This window comes from Anas platyrhynchos, chromosome 9 (genome assembly GCF_047663525.1).
Source record: "Anas platyrhynchos isolate ZD024472 breed Pekin duck chromosome 9, IASCAAS_PekinDuck_T2T, whole genome shotgun sequence".
In the NCBI taxonomy this organism is placed as follows: Eukaryota; Metazoa; Chordata; class Aves; order Anseriformes; family Anatidae; genus Anas; species Anas platyrhynchos.
The window spans coordinates 16,368,737-16,390,904 of record NC_092595.1 but is presented as its reverse complement, the minus strand read 5'-3'; the positions used below and the strand labels follow the sequence as shown (position 1 = coordinate 16,390,904).

At 41.4% G+C, this 22,168-nt stretch overlaps 1 protein-coding gene across 2 annotated transcripts in view; it reads left to right on the top strand.

The window, feature by feature from the left end:
• Positions 1–22,168, top strand: part of VPS8 (VPS8 subunit of CORVET complex) — a 75,207-nt gene that overhangs the window by 3,835 nt on the left and 49,204 nt on the right. For both annotated transcript variants that reach the window (XM_072042575.1, XM_027464012.3), the window contains exons 4-18: positions 370–463; positions 1,416–1,448; positions 2,842–2,896; positions 10,132–10,256; positions 11,728–11,814; positions 12,840–12,907; positions 13,180–13,333; positions 13,452–13,511; positions 14,336–14,443; positions 15,876–15,956; positions 17,170–17,340; positions 17,815–17,889; positions 18,566–18,601; positions 20,818–20,908; positions 22,048–22,094. In XM_072042575.1, the coding sequence (XP_071898676.1) occupies positions 11,734–11,814; positions 12,840–12,907; positions 13,180–13,333; positions 13,452–13,511; positions 14,336–14,443; positions 15,876–15,956; positions 17,170–17,340; positions 17,815–17,889; positions 18,566–18,601; positions 20,818–20,908; positions 22,048–22,094 (972 nt within the window). In that variant the 5' untranslated portion in view covers positions 370–463; positions 1,416–1,448; positions 2,842–2,896; positions 10,132–10,256; positions 11,728–11,733. The remainder of the gene's footprint in view (positions 1–369; positions 464–1,415; positions 1,449–2,841; positions 2,897–10,131; positions 10,257–11,727; positions 11,815–12,839; positions 12,908–13,179; positions 13,334–13,451; positions 13,512–14,335; positions 14,444–15,875; positions 15,957–17,169; positions 17,341–17,814; positions 17,890–18,565; positions 18,602–20,817; positions 20,909–22,047; positions 22,095–22,168) is intronic.

The following is a 22,168-nucleotide window of genomic DNA, read 5'->3' as shown; positions in this document are numbered from 1 at the left end:
TATTTTCCTCAGATGTTCACCTTTAGAGGCTGGAGCTTCCTGACTCACTAAAAGCTGAATTAAAGAGCAAAAGTGTTGCTTTTGGGCTTTATTAATAAATGCTAAGGTTTGCAGATAAATGCATGAAATTGAATATTTGTTTGAAGGACTTTCTTTTTCCCCAGGAGATGAGTTTAAAACAAATATTTTGCAGGTACAGTGGTACATTGTAAGCTTTGCTAATAATTTCATGTCCATTTGATTCTGGTCATGTGGGCTTCAGGAATAAGAATGCAGGGGTAATGGGTGCGTGCAGAATTTACGTATTGGTTTAGCTGTGGGTTAGAAAAAGTTCTAAAGCTGTATTTGATTTGTTTCTTGTTTTCTTAGGAAGAAAAAACTCCCAGATTCTCTTTCTCTCCATGGATCAGTTATACGACTCTCGCTTCTGAAAGGAATTTCTGCCCAGATTGTATCTGCAGCAGTAAGTGTCTTTTTCTGCTGGTTGCATTCATTAATTAAAATGCCAACCTGCTCTGTTGTAGAGGGATGTGTGTATTCTCTTCCCTCTCCCCATTAGTTATGGATAATATTGACATGTTTGCTACTTAAAGTACTGCTAGCAATCTCTAGCTAGGAGTGAATCAGGTATTAGCTGAGATCTTGCAGCAGCAACATGGTAGGTCCTCTGTAACACTAGTTTGTGTTGCTAGATGTTAGTAAAGCTAATGGGAAAAAATAATATAAAGTGATAGCAGTGCTATTGTTCTGCTTGCTTAAACATGCTAGAAGCAGCTTTGCTTAATGTCTGCAGCAGGCACAGAACGCACTCATCCCAGGCTCACACGTTCCTGGGTTTGTGACTGCACTTCAGGCCTGCCTGGAGTTTTTGCTGCCAGGGGAAAACTGACTGAGGCCAGAGTTAAGGCACTGATTTATAAAGCACGTTATTTCTGCAGCACGTATGGTAGGCTTGTTAAAATAAAATACAGGTGACTCATCTGTTTTTAGGATGGTTGTGTGACTGGAGTCTGAATGTTAGTGTGCTGTAGCTTGTTTTGTTGAGGGAGGTATGGGTGAGCAACCCAAATGGGAAGCTAATAACGTGTGCTTGAGAACAAAGTGGTTTTGCTTTGGATATCAATGCTGTGTACGTAGAGAATACCAAAAGTTGTTAATCAGGTGAGACTGTTTTGAGAACATGATAGCAACTTTCCTATGGAATTACAGGCAGTTCTACTGGCTCTCCATTTCTGTGCATTTTCTCATTCTCTCTGGGTTTTTCTAGCCAACGGTTCTCTCTGCAGTTTCTGCCCTACTGGAACTGTTAAAATGTGACTTGTGTTGGTTTAATGTGTTCTCTAGCTCTGCTTATTAGAGAGATGCATTGAGCTGAAAGTTCTACCTCTTATTTATAACATGTCCTGTTCTTCTAGGACAAAGTGGATGCTGGCTTGCCCACTGCTATAGTAAGTACTCAAATTCCAAGCACCGTGTAGTTGTTTATAAGTTTGGTAAATTTGAAGGAGTAATTTAATACAGCTGATAAATGCATGCCTAGTCTTATCCTTGCCAAGAATTATTAAATCAGGGTGGCAGAAGCAACATGAAAGATCCAGCTTCTGGGAGCAGCGTTCAACCTTTCCTAAGTGCTTAGCTGCCCCTCTGCTGACCAAGCCCCGTACTCTCCTCTTTTCCATTTCATCACCAGGACTTGCTAGTTGATCACCTAACGTTTCCCCATGATGTAAGTGTTCATCTATGGAACACTTTGAATTTTCCTACCCATGTCTTCTTTGACAGTCCTTGCTTTGACTGCTAACAATGCTTTATAGACATTTGAAATGAAGTGCTCATAAAGTGATGAGTTCAAAATCTCTGTTGCTCTGATGTAACTGAAATACGATCTTAATGTATAACATTTCACTAAAAGCCTAGTGACGGACACTCCTGCTTAGCAATTTGCACTAAATTTCTTGAAGTCAAGCATGCTAATTAAAATATATCGAAAGTAAAGCTACTTGTAATCAGAGAAATGCTTTAAGTAGGTGAAATACTTAAATATTCCTGTCATTGTGAAATAGGTTTTAATATTTTATGAAGAAAACAAAGATGTACTTGGTCATTTTGACTGTAGTAGCAGCAATCCATAAGAAATGATACTTCTTGATTAAAAAGAAAAACTGGACACTAGGTCTAAGGGTTGCAAAGCAAAATTGGAAGCCTGTGTGACTGAGGTACATGTTGGATGAAAAACTATACTTAAATACTCCAGACTTTTAAGCACTTTACTTTTTTCATCTGACTTACAGCATTACATCATTTCTAGATCTGCTATGAAGTTTTACTTAGGTGCAGTTTGCAGGCACGATGAAACTCTTGTAGCTGTATGTAGCTCTTCCAGAAGGGAGTTGGAGTCTTTGGGCTTGCTGCACAATGTCTCTTCAGGGGACTGGCGCTGCCCAGGATTGTAGAAAAGTTCAGATACGGATGTAGCAGCTCAGTGAAGAAAACCCTCTGAATATTTACACTCAGCTACCACACCAAAAGAATGAGGCTGACTTTACAGAGAAGGAACTCACTGTGGGAACACTCAGAGCATTTGAATTTCAAAGAACAGAGGAAAAGGCAGCCCCCTGAACCTGAGAAAATCTGGATTATGATCATACAGGTGTAATACTTTTCCAGCTTTTACGTAGGAAATTTCTGCCACTTGTATGTTAGAAAATGGTTGTATGTAATAACCATCTAACCTTAAATTTCTCTCTCTGGTAAACTTTGCATGAGTGTAGTGAGACTTTTAAGTGGTGGATTTGTGGCTGACATTTCTCAATTTTCAATCTTTCTGCATGACTTTTTCAGGCAGCATCAAATCTGATAGCAGTGGGAACTTCTCATGGGTTAGCTCTGATTTTTGGTAAGTTAAAAATAAAGCTTTAATTTTTTTGCACGTTAATGATCTTAAAAACAAACAAAACAAACAATCCCCAAACTAGCTAAAGATACAAGTGCAGGGTGGATTTATTTTAATGTATTGTTTGTGCTAACTATAACATTCTTTCAGCAAAGAAATAAAGTACAAGTATTATTTCATTTGTCCTTATTTGCATAGTTCTTGCTTCTGATTTGCTGGGGATTGGCATGTGGATATCAAGGAACTTAGCTCCTTGGCCGATGTATAAAGAACCTTTTCTCCATTTTTATATATAACTTACTCTGTTTTGATGTCAAAGAAACTAGAATCCGTATTAATCAATCTTGTACAGTATTAATCTTCTCTCTTTTGAGATAATAGCTGCTAGGATTAGGAAAATTAAGTGTATTGCTTGAGAAGGGGAGCTTCTACCCATAGCTACCAGCAGAATTGCATCATAGGCTTCACCTTCCCTGGCTTTCTCTTGTACCTGTCACCTCTTCATCCCTTCTTTCTGTTGTTCTTTCTCTTACCACCAGCCTGCCTCAAAGTCAATAAAATTAAAATTAAAAATATCTGAGCTTGTGCCTCTGACTAGCCAGTTCAACAGCTAGGTAAGAGCTGTTCTTGAAGTGCTCCCATACACATCCTGTTTGTGTGCATTATGTCTGTGCAGCACCAAATCCTTAACAATTTTAGAAGTGTAATTATGTTTTCTTTTAAAGTTGGCTGAAATTCAAGAGACCAAAAGTTGTGGGGGGACAGGGTACAACAGACAGATGGGAAGGACTGTGACAGTGTAAGGCTCGCATCTTGGGAATCTAGAATTTAAACCATTTACTGAATTCAAAATATAAATAATTGCAGGATGTACTTAATCCGAGTGTAACTAACCTCTTTACTACAGTCAGCATATAGTCTTAGTGAGATCTTAGGAGTAGATCATCATGTTTTTTCTAAAATTTGCCCAGTGTGTGGAGCTACTACAAAAGATTTTTTTTTACTGGGATTTTCTGATCGCTGGCTTTCTATGTGGACACTTGATGCAGTTGGGAAGCTTTTGAACAAGAAGTTGTTCTCTGCAGATGTCATAAGAGAGATTTTTAGCATTTTACATTCCAGAAAGGACTCTGGGAGTCCACATAAGCATGCGAAGAGGAAGGTTCGTTCTTTACTTTGTTGTGACTATTTCTGCATCAAGTCCCACTCCAGAGGAATGATCACTGAACGTCAGAGAAGCTTAAAACGCAGTGGTATTTCAGTTTGTATATTTCATAAGGTTTTGTTTTGTTCAGCAGGTGTGTATAGCAAAGTTTTCTTTGTTACGCTCTTGATTGGTTTTGGACCAACACATTTACTGTTATTTTCACCATGATCTTCGCACCTTTATATAGTTTGTAGCTTCTGAAGGCAATGTTGTGGCCTGTGGAATACTTGGCAGAATGCTATTTTTTTTTTCCTGATGGAAAGGTCCTTGACTGTTACTAAAGTAAATGTTAATGCTCTAAAAATTTATCTACATGCTTGCAACAAGGGCTTAAAGTTTTCTGATCTATTGAAACCTATAAAGTTATTGTTTATACAGTCACATACTGGGCTGTATTATCGTAAGGGCTTTCAGCAGGCGGAAGAAAACGATTATTTCCTTCTGCTGTGTACTTGTGAGACCACATCTGAAGTCCTGTGTCCAGTCTGGGGCTCTTCAGTACAAGAGAGGCATGGAGGTACTGGAGTGAGCCCAGCAGAGAGTCACCGAGATGATTAGGGGACTGAAGCATGTGATGTATAAGGAGAGACGGAGAGAAGGGGGTTCTTCATGGAGAAAAAGAAGCTAAGGTGATATTGTATTGCTGTCTTCTACTACCTAATGCCAAAGCATAGAAAAGAGAGAACTGGACCTTTCTCAAAGGTCCATGGTGTTAGGATAAGAAGCAGTGGACTCAGCTTGCAGTATATGAAGCTCTGATTATTATTATCATCTTTTTTTTTTTTTACCATGTAGATGGTTAAACACTGGAATAGGGGTTGGTAGAGGTTGCAGAATCAGCTTCCTTGGGATACGCAAAACTTAGCAGGGCCCTGAGCAAGCTGATCTCATCAACCCTGCTTGGAGCAGCAGAGTTGGGCCAGGGACTGCCATACCTGTCCCTGGCCCGTAATAATTTAGGCCATAACTACCTTGCAGCCTAAAATACTCTGTAAGTCTGTGCTACAATTTAAAGGTGGTGAGGAATGGTATGTCATCCAACTTTGTTTCAGACAGAGTCAGGACTGATTCCTGCACACTTCTGTTCTCTTTTTGTCTTTAATTCACTGAACTCAGTTTATAAACTCAGTTTTCCTCAGTGACTGCACGCTTTTTAAACCGCTTAGTTTTAGAGCATTAGCTATATCGCAGCATCCTCCTGGGTAACTGAACAAATCAAAAGGCCAAAAGTTACCAAAAGAAAGCACCATCAGCAAAATCCAAAGGTTCTCTGAGGATTATCACATATGCTGTTCTGTACTTCTCTCCTTTCTTTTATATTGATTTCTGGCTTTTTCTTTCCTCTTTTGACCCTTTCTGTGTGGACTGAAAGGAAAAGGTATGGTAATACTGCACTGTGCATGTACCCTGCATGAACAACTCCCGTCCTGCCCGGTTTGCATGTTGATGTGCTGGGTTACTCTTTGCCAGAATTTAAGGCACCAGACAAGCAGCAAGAAAGAAGGCAGGGCAGTACCAGTCAGTGGACATTACTGCTGGCCGGTCTGGGAACTGGTTCCTGAATGCATGTGTACCAAACGCTTTCAAATTCTCAGGGCAAGAGCAGAGGAACACGTCAATGTGCCGTTTTTAATACTTCAGGGCAGGACAGGTCTGTAGCTGCTTGCAAAGGCATCGTTTCAGGGCAGGACAAAGCAGGGCTCTTCCATGAGATCACCGTCTGCCTATTTCTGCCTGACAGCCCTGTGTGGGAGTGCTGCAGATCAGGGACCTGATGCAGGGAGCCACGAGCCAGAAACTGGAACACATGCACGCAGCCAGCAACTTCTGGGGCACCTGCTTGAGCACCAGGTGTGCAGCTGAGGAGGGAGCAGTGGTAGTCATAGGTACTGTGCCTTAACCCCTGCTCAGAGTAATCATTTTTATTAGCTCAAGCTGGGCAGGAGGGTTCAGCACACCCTGGTGTAGGGGACAACAGTTGTGTCACTGAGGCATAAGGTGTCCAAAGCCTATTCCTTTAGCTCATGCCTTTTGTCCTCTTGATCCCCAGGCCAAGGGGATACCTTCTGGCAGAGTTTTTTCTGTTACTGTGCTTAATAAAGGTGGGAAGAAAGCATCTCATCTTAAAATTTGTCGAATTTGAGTAATTCTGCAGGAAATAAAACAAGTCTTTCAAACTCAGGGAAATCATGGATTAAGGAACAGATCTGGTTGAAAACCTGAGCACTCCTGAAGTGATTACTTCTCAGGTGGTATGTTTATTCCTATGTCCCAGAAGATAACATAGTTCATATTCACAAGCTTGTTTTTAATTTTCTACTTGTAGAGCTGTTTTAAAGTGCCTTAGAGCTTTAACCTCAGACTTTGAGAGCAACACCAATAGTTACTGCCAGAAATTTTTCAGATGAGGAGCTGCTTTATTTAAATTTCAAAATTAAAAATATTTTCTGGTCAATCGATAGCCATCTTTGTTTCAAGCATGAGGAAAAATGCTTTTCGATCCTTTATCTGCCTTAATTCAAAACTGATAGTCTGGAAAATCATCAGATAACCTTTAATAACCTTCTGCTATCTTTATTTCATGAGTTCGTTAATGGGAACTCGCTGATTCAGACACCTTGCTTTGTCTTGGAAGCGATTTAATCTGTTTAATTCGTAGTTTTTAAAAATATCCTATCTAATTGGTCCTTCTTGTCTGTCATCATTTGACTGGCTGAAACAAAGACAAGTCCTGGCATGTGTTTCTCTGGGGTTAGCTTTCCAAGGGATGATTTCTCAATTCTGAAAATGCATCTTGGGCAAGCATTGGCAAATGCTTCTTATAAAGGACTAACTTGAGTCTTACAAAGCATTTAATCTGGGGGTGAGGGTCTTGCTTATTTTGAATTGATATTGTGGTGGAGGGAAGAAGAAAATGGGTTTGGAAGTAGTACACATGTAAAGATGCAAAGCTGGATTTGAAGTAGTGATTCTGAAGCTGCTGCCCTTTTCAGAGAGAAAGCTGTGAAAGATCTTCCTTTTCCATGTTTTACAGGAAACTGTTTATTGATTGACATACCAAGTATACAGTGTGCTGACTTACTGGTAGGGTAAGCTGTTGTTAAGCTGAAGTGAAAGACAAAAGAATGCAATTCACCCTTAATAGCAAAAGCTGCAATATTCACATTTTTTAAGCGTATTTTTATGGTTAGCAGATGGCCTCTTCATAAATGAACTGTATTTTCAGACCTCTGGAAAAGGAATCTCTTTGGGCCTTGAAGGCACCATTTGGGGAATACCTCCCTGGGGAAACTTGTGTTTCAGCTGTAGCTGTTCATCTGCGCTCTCTGAGCTTCCACCGAAACCTTCTGCGAATTTCTGCCTGCTGTGATCTATGCCGCGTGCCCCCTTGCCACAGTGATGTCAAGGTGTTTTCCAGTAATGTGGTGGGGTTATTTTCCACTTCCACCTCCTCCCAGCAAGGAGAGCTGTGTGCAGGGCAGTGGCCCTGTTTCAGAGGCAGGCTCGTGCTGTGCAGCAGTGGTGGTGGCTGAAACACCGCTCGCACCCTGCCTCTGCCCCTGCTGCAGAAGGAGCAGGGGCTGCACGGCACCGGGCTGACCTTTGGAAGGCTCACCCTTGTGCTCGAGTGCAGATGGGATGAATTGCACGGTGCTTTTCTTGTTTCTTGCTTCAGCAATGCTGCCGTAGCTGTGGCTCCATGTTCCTCATGTGCTGAGCGAGGGCAGCAGGTCACAGTACGGTCGCTCAAATTGCGTGCGTCCTTATTTAAACGTGAGCATCAGGGCTTGTAAAACTTCGATCTCTAAACAGTGCCTGGTGTGACTGACAGCTTGCAGAGCTGCTTCTGCACACTTTGAACCTTTGTGTTCTCTGTGGCTGTCAGAGGACTTTAAATTGAACAGCATCATGCTAATTTAGAAAGTTAATGAAAAGCAGTGTTTTATGCTGTTTCTGATTATTGAACTGTGAAGAATAATCCTCCTCTACCCATAGCTTAACTGGATATCTCTTACAGCAGAGCAGTTTGTTTATGACACGTTTTGAAGCACAAACGAGCAAATGCCTGTTCTCATTTGGAAACGCAACTCTTCTGTGCTGTTTGGCCTATGCCAGACTGGAAAGAAAGAAAGGAAGGGGAGATGCTCCCTTCTTCCTGCAGCTTCCTACTGCTCTGCTGTGCCTCCCAGAGCAAACAAACAGTGCGTGAGCTGCCTGGGCTGCTGTCACATGGTGAACAGATAATGGTTTTCATAGATAGGGCCAGCTGTAGGCTCCTTTCTCTTTTCCTCCCACAGATTTCAAGAGTGGGAGCACCCACTTGATTTTGAGCACCTTTAACGTATGGTGTCCTCTTGACTACTGCTTTCACCATGTTTTAGATCAAAACTGATGTTTTTCCCCCATCATATCTGAGCTTTTCTCGTATGTTTGCAAGACAGAGCATGGCCTTCTCTCTCTCCCACAGGTTCCGTGTCATTTGGTGCGCAGAACAAGTGTTGGTTTTAACATGTTCTCTATCCCTACCCCTCTGCTACCGCTATCCAGATATTGCAAAAAAAGGATTGTATTTTAGTTTTCTTCCAGGCCACTACTTAATAGAGCAGTCAAGCTTATTAAGATAGATGTAAGAAAACAAGCAATAGAGTGGAAAAAGTATTTCAATATGGCCCTAGCCTGTCTTTCCCCATGCTGACAGTGCTTTGGAATAATCCATTGGTTCAGGTGCTCTTCTCGCTAGTGTTTTTCGTCCCTCCCACTTCTGTCTCTTCATGCTGGCAGAATTTGAAAGGTGACTCCCACTGTGTGCTCAGCCATCAATCTGTCTGCGTTACAGAGTACTGTTCAGAGGAAATGAGAAATACTTCCATGCTCTGTTTCACATCTAGCACATCGCTAATGGTGCTGCAGCTCAAATGGAGAAGTGTCCTGTGCCTTGGGCACTACTTCCAGGGGGTTTCTGTTGCCCAGCTGCTGTCTGTTCCCCCAGATGCTGTCCTTTCCCTTCCCTGCTTAAGGTGAAACTCATGGACACATCACCGTGGTGCTTCTGATAGATTTCAAATCTCTAGTCTTCATTCCAACAGTCTCCACAAAGCATCTTCTTTCCCCATTCATTCAGAAGCAGCACAAAAATAGAGGGGTGTGTAAAACCAGATCCAGACCGTATGTTCTCTGAGCTTGTAAGAGCAGTACACCAAAGACAGAGGGCTATCGCTTGTAACAGCTGAAGTGCAGCATCCGTAGAAAGCAATCTGGGACCTCATGATGGAAATGCACAGGAGCCCAGCAGGAACAGAGATGCCAGTTGTTTGTTGTGTTCAGGGGGCAGGCCCAGGACTTGCAGACAGCAGTACAGTCCCTGGAAGGCTGTGCAGCTACGAGCAGCTCAGTTGCAGAAGCCCGTGTCTCCTGGAAGGAAGTTGTGTCACAGCATGTTGGTCATTGCTGCTTCCTTCTAAAGAACGGACTGCGTGCACTAAAGTTCACAGAGCATTTTAACTGCGCAGTTATGTGGGGACACGCAGTCGTTTTCTGCCTAGCATCTGGTCTTTATCAACAAAACCAGGGAATAAAAGTTACATGAAACTGCACTTACAAAAAGTCTGTGCTGGGGATTTTTAGTTGATGTCCAAATTGCCATAAAGAAGCATGAGACCAGGAAGGTAGAATTAATTTTGTCATCTTCCTTGCTGCCACTTAAGCTCCGTTGTAGAATAGTAAAAGCAAAGGGAGATATTGCTATGACTTTTCTAATAATTTCTTATTCAGTTTGTAATGCCTCTGCATTCTTATACTCCGTGCCTGTTTTCTACTTTTTAAACAAGTTTTTGTATTTCCCTGCAAGACAGTGTTCTGCGATCTCTGTACAAACAAGTGCTCTGATCTGATCTAAACTCATCATTAGGAACTTAACTGTAAGCCTATGAATCATTAATGTACCCCAAGTGAATTGTGTATGTAAATAATTGCATGGTGTTAGAGAGAAAGAATGATGATTAAAATGAACTTATTAATTCTTGTGCTCTAGACCAAAACCAGGCCCTTCGACTGTGTCTGGGCAGCACTGCTGTGGGGGCCCAGTACGGGGCTATCTCGGCTCTCAGCATCAACAACGACTGTTCGAGGCTCCTGTGTGGCTTTGCGAAAGGACAGGTAATTCCCCTGAGATGAGATGGTCCAGTGCCGTGTCCTTCCTCAGGCAGTTACTGCAGGGTATGGGAGGTGACAGTAGCTCCAAGCTGAGCACACTCAGTATATAGCTGTTATTTATGCAGAGAAACACCATGCATGGCTTGACCTGTCCAGAGCTCTTCTGGCTAACCAATCCCTGCAGGCAGTGAGCTGACCCGGATCATTTGGGGTAGGTTTCTGTGTAGGAAATGGAGAATACTCAGAAGATAGTGTAGGATTTAATTAATCGTGGCAGATTGTGGCATAAATTTTCTGCTAAACAGAGATGTGCAATGGCCCACCAGGACAATCAGCTTAGTCTTTCTAGGTCACTTTTTAAGACCTGCACTTTGCAATTAAAGCTAGTTTCTACTGTGGTGCTAACTTAAAATTATTCAAAGGTACATCTAGCCCCAAAGTTTTGTTCCTTCTGTTGTGTAACAGCAGCATGGCTTCTTGAATGCGGGGGAAAAGGGTTTGAATCTGCTGTTGTAGTTTGACGCCCGTCTTTGAACCTGAAAAGAGATAGCAATTCCTGAGCAAACATCATAGGACTAAAACAAAATAGATCAAAGTTAAGTTGATAAAATTTAAGACCATGAGATACAAAGAAGGCTGCTTTTGTTTTTCTTTATAGCTCTACTTCCCTGTACCCCGTCAGGTTTCACTTTCATTCTAGAGAAAACACACTCCAGTGCCTATGATAGGGCTAAATGACACTGTCCGAGACCATATGGGAATACAGATTTGAACAGTAGCCAGTTTTAAATTATACTCAAAAATATTTTAAAGCAGCGGTTTTGAAAAGCTGGCCTATAAAGCTTTGATGAATGATTTATGGAACCATATGATGTAGTATTTCCAATAAAAAAGTTTGATTCAAATTGTAATCTCAGCTCCTCTGGGCAAAATATTCCTCAGTTATGCAGAAAGTAGTCTGGGGCTTCCTGCTTCTTAGTTGAGAAATTGCCTGGTTGTAATATCCAAGAGCAAGCCAAGAAATCCAGGCTGCATGGTTCTCTGTGACCTGTTAGCTGAGCAAATGCAGGAGGAGAGGAGTGATAATGTTCGTGACAGGTTCCTCTCTTCTGTGAGAGAGGAGTATTTTGAACCGCTTTGAACAGTGTTGTGTGGTAGCAGACTTACTGTACAGTCTTTAATCTTGTTATCAGGCAGGTACCTGTGTGGTGAGTGAGTTTGGGCAGGTGGTGAGAGCTTGCCAAAAGGACACGGTTCAGAGTTGTGAAGTTGACAACTCAGAAGTTGTCAGTGAGCGTATAAGCATGTGGGGTAAACTGCTTGTAAAAACAGGGTGGGAGCAGGGTTCCAGATTACTTTTCTTTGATACGGAGGCATACTAACTGAGGATGGTAATGAGAAAATATAAACTTACTGATGTACAGACACACAAGGTGATGCAGAGAAACTTATGCTGAGAACAATCTGCTTGCAGATCACAATGTGGGATCTGGCCAGTGGGAAGCTGCTACGATCAATAACAGATGCCCACCCCCCAGGAACAGCTATTTTGCACATTAAGGTAAAAAACATTGCATGTACTCCTCTTATACTACCTTTTTTAAAACGAACAAAAACCAACCACACTCATGTTCAGTCAGGTTTGTTGGCTTTCTTTGTGTAGTGCTTCTAGATTTACAGGTGAGAACAGCTACCTAGGAGGTATGTGGCTGTACTATCCAGAGGTGAGAAAAGTGAGCAGAAATTATTTTTAAAAGAGTGTTTTGAGAGCTGAAATCACAGTATTGTCTGTGAGCTGCAGTATAATGGACTGCTCTAGCTGTTTATGTAAGCAACTGTTGTCTCCTGTAACTCCAATCTCCAATAATAAAAACTGTGAAGAATTGGTTGCTGAAATATATTTATCTGTATCATGCAGTGGTTTGAACTGGAGACAGTTCTACCAACCTTAAACGAAAGCATATGAAATGTAGAAAATAGATTCTGTCAGCACTTTTTCAAATCTTCCTCTTTGCCAAGTCCTCTGTTCTTCGTGGCTCCCTTTTGTAGCTCGTGACTTGATGGCAGCATTGAGGAGCACTCAGACATTGCTGTCCACTGCTGCTTGTGCTGCCAGGTCCTGGGTTACAAAGTCCTCCAGAAGGGTACCTCAACTGTGGCCCTTTCTTACCTCGATTATTTGGTTTCAGTGGTAGTTACGGATATTTCTGTCTGTTGGTCTGTTCGTGACTCACAGCCCATTCATCAGTTCTGGCACCAACTTAGGGTTTCGAGGCTGTGAGCTGTTCCAGTGGTAGCACAGGTTTGGTATCCTGCAGTTCTGAGCTCCAATAGAAAGTAATCGGGCTTTGGTAACAAAATCCAGCAGTAACTTGCAGAAGGTATGAGGGCAAAACGTAAAACCTTGCATTTGTTACACACAAAAAAGCCACTAATTGTAGTTCATATTGTACGTTAAATGTATTTCTGATAGATATAATGCATGTACTTTTGTATGCTGTTAATAATACTGTAGCACAGTTTTCTGTCAGTTTTTTTTTTGTAATTTATTTCTTAGTGCTGCTTCTAATCCGATTATCTGCTCAGTTTACAGATGATCCAACACTTGCAATTTGCAATGATAGCGGAGGCTCCGTATTTGAACTGTCATTTAAGTAAGTCAATAATTCTTCCTCGTAGAAAGTAGCAATGCAAGCAACTAATGCTGGGTTACTTTACTCTTCAGTAAGATCCCAAGGAGTTCTTGTCTATACCTGAGTCCCAGTTTGGGACTACGTGTGGTGCTGTTCTAAAGGAATTCCTGGAGCTGTATAAAGGGCTTTTTAAAAACAGTATTTATGAAGGACTATGCTTAAGATTTCATGAGATTGTTAGGCTTATCTCTTCTTGGACAGCTGGCCACCAGTCTCATTTCTCTTGTTTCCAGGAGGGTTATGGGAGTGAGAACGTGTGAATCTCGATGTCTCTTCAGTGGCTCAAAGGGGGAGGTTTGCTGTATTGAACCACTACACGCAAAAGTTGAGCTGAGAGACCATCCTATCACCCAGTACTCGCTATTGGCCATGGCCTCCCTAACAAAGGTAACCTGCTGCTTGCAAAAAGTGTGTGAGTTCTGTGAGAAATCACCAAGGAATAAAATTCTGCTATATTTGCTATATACACAAATGTTTTACTTTGTCTTTTATGTTTTTCTTGAAGATACTAGTTATTGGCCTGAAGCCATCTCTGAAAGTGTGGATGACTTTTCCCTATGGTCGTGTGAGTAATAAAGCCAAATGCTTTTTGAATTATGGCCACAAACTCTTCTTAGAGTGAAGGGGATGAGGTCAGGATCAGGTGTTGATATTACTACTTTATCAGCACTCATTAAACTCTGCGTTATGGAATTATAGTGCTCATCTGTTGGTCTGATGTGTGTAAATTGTAGGCAGAGAGAAGTGAAAAGGTTGCTTTCACCTGTACGTCTGTGAAGATGCTGACTCGAGTAGTGGGAAGGGAAGAGCTCAGGAGATGCTCAGCTTCTTGTTTTTGCTATGGAAGCTCCCAGAGATGAGACAGGATTATGGCTACAATCACCTTGCACTGGGGACATTGTACATAAAAACAAATTCAGTCATACAGTAGAACGCCTAACTGCAGGGCAGAAACAGTGTGGGGTTAGAGCACTGAACTGTCTTCTAAGCTCTTGATTATTTGCTTTCACTAGTCACTGGTACAGTTCCTTTTGGAAAAGCAGCTGTGGGGAGACATGGAGTTTGTTAGATTGGGAGAACTGAGGACAAGGCTGCTAGCAAGCTGCAGATGGCACTAGTCCTTCTGTCCATGTGGGACTGGATCTGCACTAAATAGCTAGGACACAAATGTTCAGACTGGCCATCTACATTGCCAAGAGATGTATGTTGCCTGTAAATCATGGGGTGGAGTGAAGACCATGAGCTACTGCTCAGCTGCCAGTAGACCAGGACATTACTTTATGGCCTGTATGTATACGTGGCAAAATTAGTGAGTAGCATCTGAGGAACATCATGTGTCCTAGAACTAAGGTTCTGCCTTAAATATCATTTGTGCTTTTTGTCTTGTAGATGGACCCTTCTAGTGTCCCTCTTCTGGCGTGGCATTTTGTGGCTGTACAGAACTCTGTGAACCCCATGCTTGCGTTTTGTCGAGGTGATGTTGTTCATTTTCTTTTGGTAAGCCTGAATGTTTTATACTGCTTTTCAGATAGTTACTTGTTGTTCAGTTGACTGAGTCAGAGTGGAAATCTAGTATCTGTGCATGCTAGGGATGTCTGCAGCTTGCAACTGGCTTGGGAAAACAAACTGGTTGGTCATTGTTCTTCAGCAAGCAGTGGTGCCCATCCCTGAGAATCTCCTGGGCTGAGTTTTGTGTATTGCAGAAGGAAGTGTTGATCTGGACCTCATTTCACTTCCCCTGGAGCTGAAACAATGAAGATTGTTTTCAGGAGAGCATGTGAATTTGGGATAGTATTTTATTTTTTCCTTTAAAACATGGGCCTGGAAAACTTGTATAAACTACTAATAGACAAAAACTTTCAAGTCCTGCTGGTATATGAATTGAGGCATGCCACTGGTAAAGTTATACATGCAGATTATTTTTGTTATTGAAGATGATTTCATGGCTGCTTTCAACATAAGGGCAATTCTCAGGTTTCAGAAAATTAAGTACTTTGGCTTTGGACTGCTAGGTTTGGTTCCAAGCTCTGCTGCTATCTTGGACCTTGAGCTTTGCTCGAGCACCAGATGTGATGTATGGATTAAAACCTCTTCCTCCTCTGTCTTCTCTCATGGTAAACTTTTATTTTCTCTGTGGAGAAAGAAAAGGGTGTGGATTTACAATGATCCTGTCTTGCTGGTCATGTTTGTGCATGTAGTAGCACCAGCCTGTGCATAGATACCTAGTTCAGCTATGGCCAGTGGTGCTTCTCTGCTTATAGATCATTAAATGGCAGCCAAGTCAGGTCCCTCTTGCTGCACTTCAAATTGTCAAAGTGTAAAACAAACAAACAAAAACAAACCAAAACAACAACAAAAAACACCCTTGTTTTTCTTTGCACAATGCTTTTCTTCCTTAAATTACAGTGACTGAAAGCCTTGACTGGGAGTTGTCTTTGTAACAGCTCCCTTGAGTTCATTATTCTGGTTGGGGCTGAGCCCATTGGTCATCAGTGAATGCAAATTAGTCCTTCAGTGCTCTCTGTACAAGTGCTGGAGTTTTGCACCCATTTTAGAAACTGAATTTCTTTGTACAGTACATGAAGAGGTGAGAGGTATAACCATTCCTTGAGCACGTGTACTGCTGCTGGGTTATGGCGTACATCTCCTGCATTGCAAACAAATGATTTGAAATTAATCCAGCAGAGGGCATTTATTTTTCTGCTCCCTACTCAGAGCCAGTCCTTTACTGTTTCCACACTTACCTGAGTGCTTTTGGAGGTGGGACGTTACTCTCCATTTCAGAACTGTGTGCACTGTTCCTGCATACTCAGCCTGCTTGTCTGAGGAGAGCTGCAGGCTCCTGGAGTTGGTGTGATGTACTCTGGGAATAGAGAGGTTGAGGTGAAGAATGTCTGAGTTTCTCAGCCTTGTCTGACTTCTCTTTCAGGTAAAGAGAGATGATACTGGTGCAATACATGTCACTAAGCAGAAGCAGCTCCATCTACACTATGACCTCATCAACTTCACTGTAAGTTTCAATGCTGTTTTTTTTTCTTTTCACTAGTTCTCTTGTAAATGTGCCTCGGTAGCCCTTAGTTGTATGTAGCTGAAGTATGGGCTGTATTTATCTGTATTTCAGTAACTGAAAATAATCTTAAACTCAGGACTCACTGGAAAACTAGCATATGGAAAATAGCAAGTAGTATTAAAAGGGTAAAAAAAAAAAAAAAAAAAGGAATACAAATAAAAGTAGTAGCATGTAGGCAAAAATACTGCCCTTTCTGGGGAAGGGAGTAGCTTTGTTAAGAAAATACTTTCAAGGGCCAGAGAGAATCTGACAAGAAAGACTTTTATTCCTTTATAAAAGAATGCAAACTACTCTGTAGTTAGCTTAGTAAAATTGTTGTGTTTCTGCATATGTGTGCTTGCTAAAGCACCGTGATTGTTTTATTTCAACAACAAAAATGCTCAACTCTAAAACACATTTACAGAATACAGAACAAAACATGAGAGGTCAAAATACCAATGTGGGCATCCATACCAGCTGCAATTTCACAGAAGTTAAGTTTAGATCAGACATTAGAAAGCAATGTTTTACTGTGAGGGTGGTGAAGCATTGGAACAGGTCGCCCAGAGAAGTTGTAGGTGCCCCATCTCTGGAAGTGTTTGAGGCCAGGTTGCCTTGAAGAAGCAATTTGGAATTTTTAATAAATACGTTAATGTTTAAAAAAATGTAAAAGCAAAAAAAGAAGTCTTTTTATTTGCTGAGCTTTGATCATAAAAGTAGAGGTTGAAGAACCTGGATGACAGGCTTTGATTTAAACTTGGATGTACTATTTCTGTTTTTAATGCCTCTGGATGATATATTTAACTCCTAAGGCATTTGAGAACAGGTGTTGTAGTAGTCATGCTTTTGAGACCTTTGGGTAGAAAGTGAGCTAGAGCATAAATATTGCACCTAGAGGACAAGCACTCTGGAGGATTGTCATTTGTCTACTGGTGTTTCTCTGCAAAAACGTCCTTGTAGTTTTTCTCAATGTTAAAGCTGATACTCTAGAAGTAGACTTCCCGTCTTCACCTTTGCAGTTATGTGTGGGTGCTGTTGTGATCACGTATAACAGCGAAGTTATTGGTGGTTGTAGACATTCTGGTGTTGATACTGAGGGATATGTCCAGAGCCTGTTTAATTGGTCTCTAATTATTTGTGTGTTGCTGAAACATGCGGTTTGTTGCCTTTTCAGTGGATAAACTCACGGACAGCAGTGCTTCTGGACAGTGTGGAGAAGCTGCATGTTATAGATCGTCAGACACAAGAGGAACTGGAGACCATAGAGATTCCAGAAGTTCAGCTGGTCTACAACAGCAGCCACTTCAAATCGCTGGCTACAGGAGGCAATGTCAGCGAAGCACTGGTGGGTGCAAACGGTGCTTATGGTAGCTCTTTGAGATATGCCTTAAGTGGAGGAGCCTGGAGCTTTGGAAAGAAGGGTTTTTGAAACCTGATATTACCATTTTCAAGCCAGAGTCATGTGGCTTGAAAAACTGTTTCTAAATTGTTTTTGCTCCTTCTACACATCTTCCCAAGGAAGGAGCCCCTGTAACTTTCTTGCTACCTGAGGATAGGCACAAAGCACTGCTGGTGGGTCCTTATGACTCCTTTGTGTTTTCTGGGCAGCCAGAGCTCAGCAGCACTTTAAGCTGCATTCATGAGCAGGAGGGCATGATAGAAGAGCCTTTTTCTTTACTATTGCCCAGCAGTCTGTGTTATTCTTTCCCAGTCCTCATTATGATTTCTTAATGACAAAATTCAAGTATATATATATATCTTGGGAAAATTTGCAAAAACAAAAAGCAGTTTGATTTGCATGATGTTCTTCTCTCTGTAGGCGTTGGTTGGAGAGAAAGCTTGCTATCAGTCCATCAGCAGCTGTGGTGGTCAGATCTTTTACCTGGGAACTAAGGTAAATGCAGGGAATTTTTAATGGAAATGCAAGACATTTGCTGTTGATAGTAGCTCATGTTTTGGAGAAAGGCAATATGATTTTTTTAAATTATTATTCTATGGAGACACGAATCAAGGTTGGGCTCTTTTTGCACTTAGATCATTGGCTTCAAGAAATGGGCAACAGTTTGGTTTTAGCCCAAGGTATGGGCTCAGTAAGGTGGTGTCACAGTTTCACAGTACATTGGTTCATGCTGTTTCAGGGTAGACTTAGCATGACTTTACTGACATCTCCTCTGTCCTAAGCTTCAATTTCTGTCTTAAATGTGCTAGTGAGTAAACAGAAGAAAATAAGAGGGTAGAGGAAACTCTGCATTGCATGGAATGATAGAAGGATTATCCTCTTTGCTTTTCCTGCCCAACAGTACAGAAAAGGCAGAGAGAGGTGTGCTATAGGATGGCACGTTGAAGAAGGAAAGGAAGTGAGGCTGTGCAAAGGATGATTTCTGTTAAATATAAGCATGTGATTTATCTTGCCTTGCCAAGTTTGAAGGTTGCTTTACTTAGCTTAACTTCTTTGTACCAGCATGCTGTGGTGGGTCTGTGGGATACCACAGGCTGCATGAGCAACTGTAAGTAAATATTTTTTTAATTTAGTATTTTTTAAGTAATAAATATATTTTTTTCTTTTTTAGTCTGTTCATGTCATGACATTGAGGAGCTGGAGAGAGGTAGGTTGAGAGAAAAACTGTACAGCTTAGTAGGTTTTAATTGCTGAAATACAGCTTAAGAGGAGGGAGGGAGCTACAGCATTTGGGAAGCATGATCTGAGCACTATGTTGAGGACCCCTACACACAGCCAGCACTGTAGGTACTCTGCTTTCCACAGTGGGATGCTATGGGACTGCTGTTTGCATAAACTTGCAGGCTGAATAGAGACAGACCTAGTTCTCCCAAGTGAGGCATGTAATGCCTTGTGATGTTTCAGCTTCTGCCACTTAGTGTGGCAGAGTTACTGCACTGAATGACTTCGCAGTGCAAGCGTTCTGTCAGCCAGATAAGGATACAGGAATGGAAGGAAATCTAATTCCCTTTATTTTGTTTCCAGCTATTGCAGAAGCTTCATCATGAAACTTATCAAAGGTTACCTAGAAAGTTCACTGGATTTTTAGGTCCTTCTTTCTGTTGCTAGAAGCTGTGTTGGATCATTATTTCTCTGGCAGCTGAAATCCTATCTCTTTCCAAATTAAAGTTCGTAGTGATCTGTTTGTCTCTCTGTTGCTGTGCTGTTTTTTTCACTTGAGTTAAATAGCAGTTTTTGCCTCTCTGGGTCATCACTTCACAGTGTACTTACTCAGTATATGCATGTTCTCCCTCAGACTTTGTTTTGCAAGGCTAAGCAAATATTTCATCACCCTCTTGTAAGACTACCTGCCCATTTCTTTTTTTCATAATCACCATTCTCTGCACATCCTCTACGCTCAATTTCTCGAACATATGCAAATAAATTGTTGCATATTACTCTGGGTAGGGTTTTGCCACTCCCATAGGCATCTGATTTTTCCCTGTCTGTTAGATATGTTACAACTTGTACGTCATTGGGTCTCACTTTGCTGTTTGCTACATCATGTCAGTGGCTTGTGGCACTCCTGAGATTCACCAGTTCCCAACAGCAAGGCTGATTACTGCTGTAAACTGCTTGTACCATTGGACTGCATTGTACTTCTATTACCTGGCTTTAGCGATCATCCTATCTTCTGTCTTTCTGGTCTGCTGTCCATGTTATATGTTGAGAGCTGGTCATCAGCAAAGTTCATTAATAAATTCTGCTTGTGCCGAGTTAGTCTACCAAATCATAATGTGAGCGGGGGCTTTCAAGTCACCTCTTTCTAGTTCCACAATTTCTGCTCTAAGCAGTGACCATTATTTTTTTTTTTTTTTGCTTACCTGTGTTACACTTCATGTACTTGTCCACAATTCTGAGTTCCTCCATGTGACACTGTACCAGGGCCTTTAACAAAATACGACCAGCTTGTCTCTATTGAACTTTTATGCAGTTGTTGCACTTGGTTATGATGATCACTCTCCTCTGCTAGTTTTCCCTTCCGCCATTCACTATCACCTCAGCTAGTGAAAAGTCTTGCTTTGAACCACGATTTTTATATACTAGAGTTTTTATGTATTAGATTTTAGTTCCTAAAATTCAAAAGTCAGTCGCAACATACATGTTGTGAACCAAGCTCATTCTAAATTACTATATGGTATCTGTTGTATTCCTCTTTGTTGTAGGGGAGTTACTGAAGTGCTATCATCAAGTATGTGACATATTAGGGTGTGAAGCTGAGAGTTACTTCATGCCACAGTACAAAGTGCTGGTCTGAGATTCAGGCTCTCTTCTTTCAAACAGTACTTATTAAAATTTCGACTTAACATATCAAGAGTAGTGGTGCTTGACCATATGTATTAATGTTTCCTTAAAGTAGAATGTACTTGTCGCCTACTTCAGTCCTTGTTGATTGTGAGCTCAGAAGAAAATAAAGGGAATAGGATGTTCATCTTTATGTTGAAAGCATGGCAGAGTTGTGTTGTGTTTAAGTGGTGAGGCAGGGATGGGGAATGGAAAGTTTTGATTCTTAGTGGTTGCAGATGCTTGCTGATGCTGTGTCTCCATCCATCAAGCAGTTGACCTAAAATGTAGCTCTCAGGTTCTCAATGTACTGGCGCCTGACATTTCTTAGTCCCTTTCAACTGTGCAGCAGAAAACATACATGTGAGAGAATCTTTTTTGAGATACTGGCCTTTACTGCAGTGTATTGACAGCTTCTGAGGTTTCCTGACCCCTTGCTGCCGGCACTCACGACCCACTGCTGGAAAACAATGGTATCACATAGGAAGGGGCAGTCATCTTTTCTTTAATGCTAAGGTCCAATTTTACTTGTTATTTTAGAGAGTTGACCACCTTCTGAAACAAGAGCGTCTCACTGATGCCCTGGCTCTTGCTTGGTCCTTTTATGAAGGCAAAGCAAAGGCTGTAGTAGGTAAGTTTGGGGTTGTTGTTGCTGTGTTTTTTTTTAAATCTTTTTTTTTTTTTTTTTTTTAATTGAAACCACCCGGGAAGTTTTTAAGCCTAGGCATGCTAGGCACGTACTGAAATCATTGTTCCAGGGGAAAAAAAATAACAAGGGTAGGGAATTGAAATAAAGATGAGAAAGTAGAATGTGCTGCATTGGGTTTGGCAAAAACAGCACTCTTGATAACGGATTGATTTGGCTTTCTTAGAGTCATACCTGTAGCAGCCACCTATTTTCAAATGAAAATCAGACCTGGTCTGTATTGTACCTCCTATCAGTTGTCACTTTGCCATGAAGGAGATGGATCCAAGTGTTGAATCCTAAAATATTTCTGAAGGTCAAGTGTAACCTGTAAGTAACTTTCAGTGATGCTGTCAAGTGGGTACTTTCATTGAGGTTTCCTCTGACTGTATAGCTGACTGAAAGTACTGCTGGGCTTTGGCACCAAATTTCCTATAAGGGACAATGTTTTGTGAGCACTTAGCTTGTTATGAGAAACATGTTAATTATGCTGGAAACTGCTGCTTGTGTGGTCTGATTTGGACTGGCCACAGAGGATTTTCAGCAAATAACTTTTGGTGGTTTTAACAAATGACTCTGCAGTTCTCAGGATAAGGTCCTTCTGCTGTGAAATTGCTAGTATATGAAGATTGTTTTTGGACAAAATGTAATTAAGCAGATAGTTTTTCAGTTTTCAAAATAATTACTGTCTTCTGAGATGGCTTTTGAGATTTTTTTGTCATTACAGTGCACTAAATTCAGTTTCTTCACATCAGTGCATCCTCCAGCAATTAGTCTGTTATACAGGCTTTGACAGCCTTCCATTAACTGTTCTTTTGACGTTAAACTTGGTTTCTTCTGTCAAACAGCACTCAGATCTGGTCTTGCCATTCCTGTGCTGGAACAGTCTTTAATTTGAGAGAGTAAGACCTTAAGAAGAATGGACTAAAAGCAGATCACAAAATTGTGTGTCTAGATATTTGCATTTCTGTATCTCAAGGGCAGTGGTGTGGACATCTACACTGTGGGATTTACAGTCTCCTTTATGGTACCTTAGATGAGAAATGCTTTCCTCCCCACTCTCCCTCTCCCTTCATTCTTTCTAGGCTTGTCTGGGGACACGAGCAAGCGGAAAGCAGTCATTGCAGACAGGGTGAGTCACTGATCTCTTCCTAACTAGATTTTCATGTATGCTGATATGATGCTAGTTTTGTTCCTGGAAGGAGT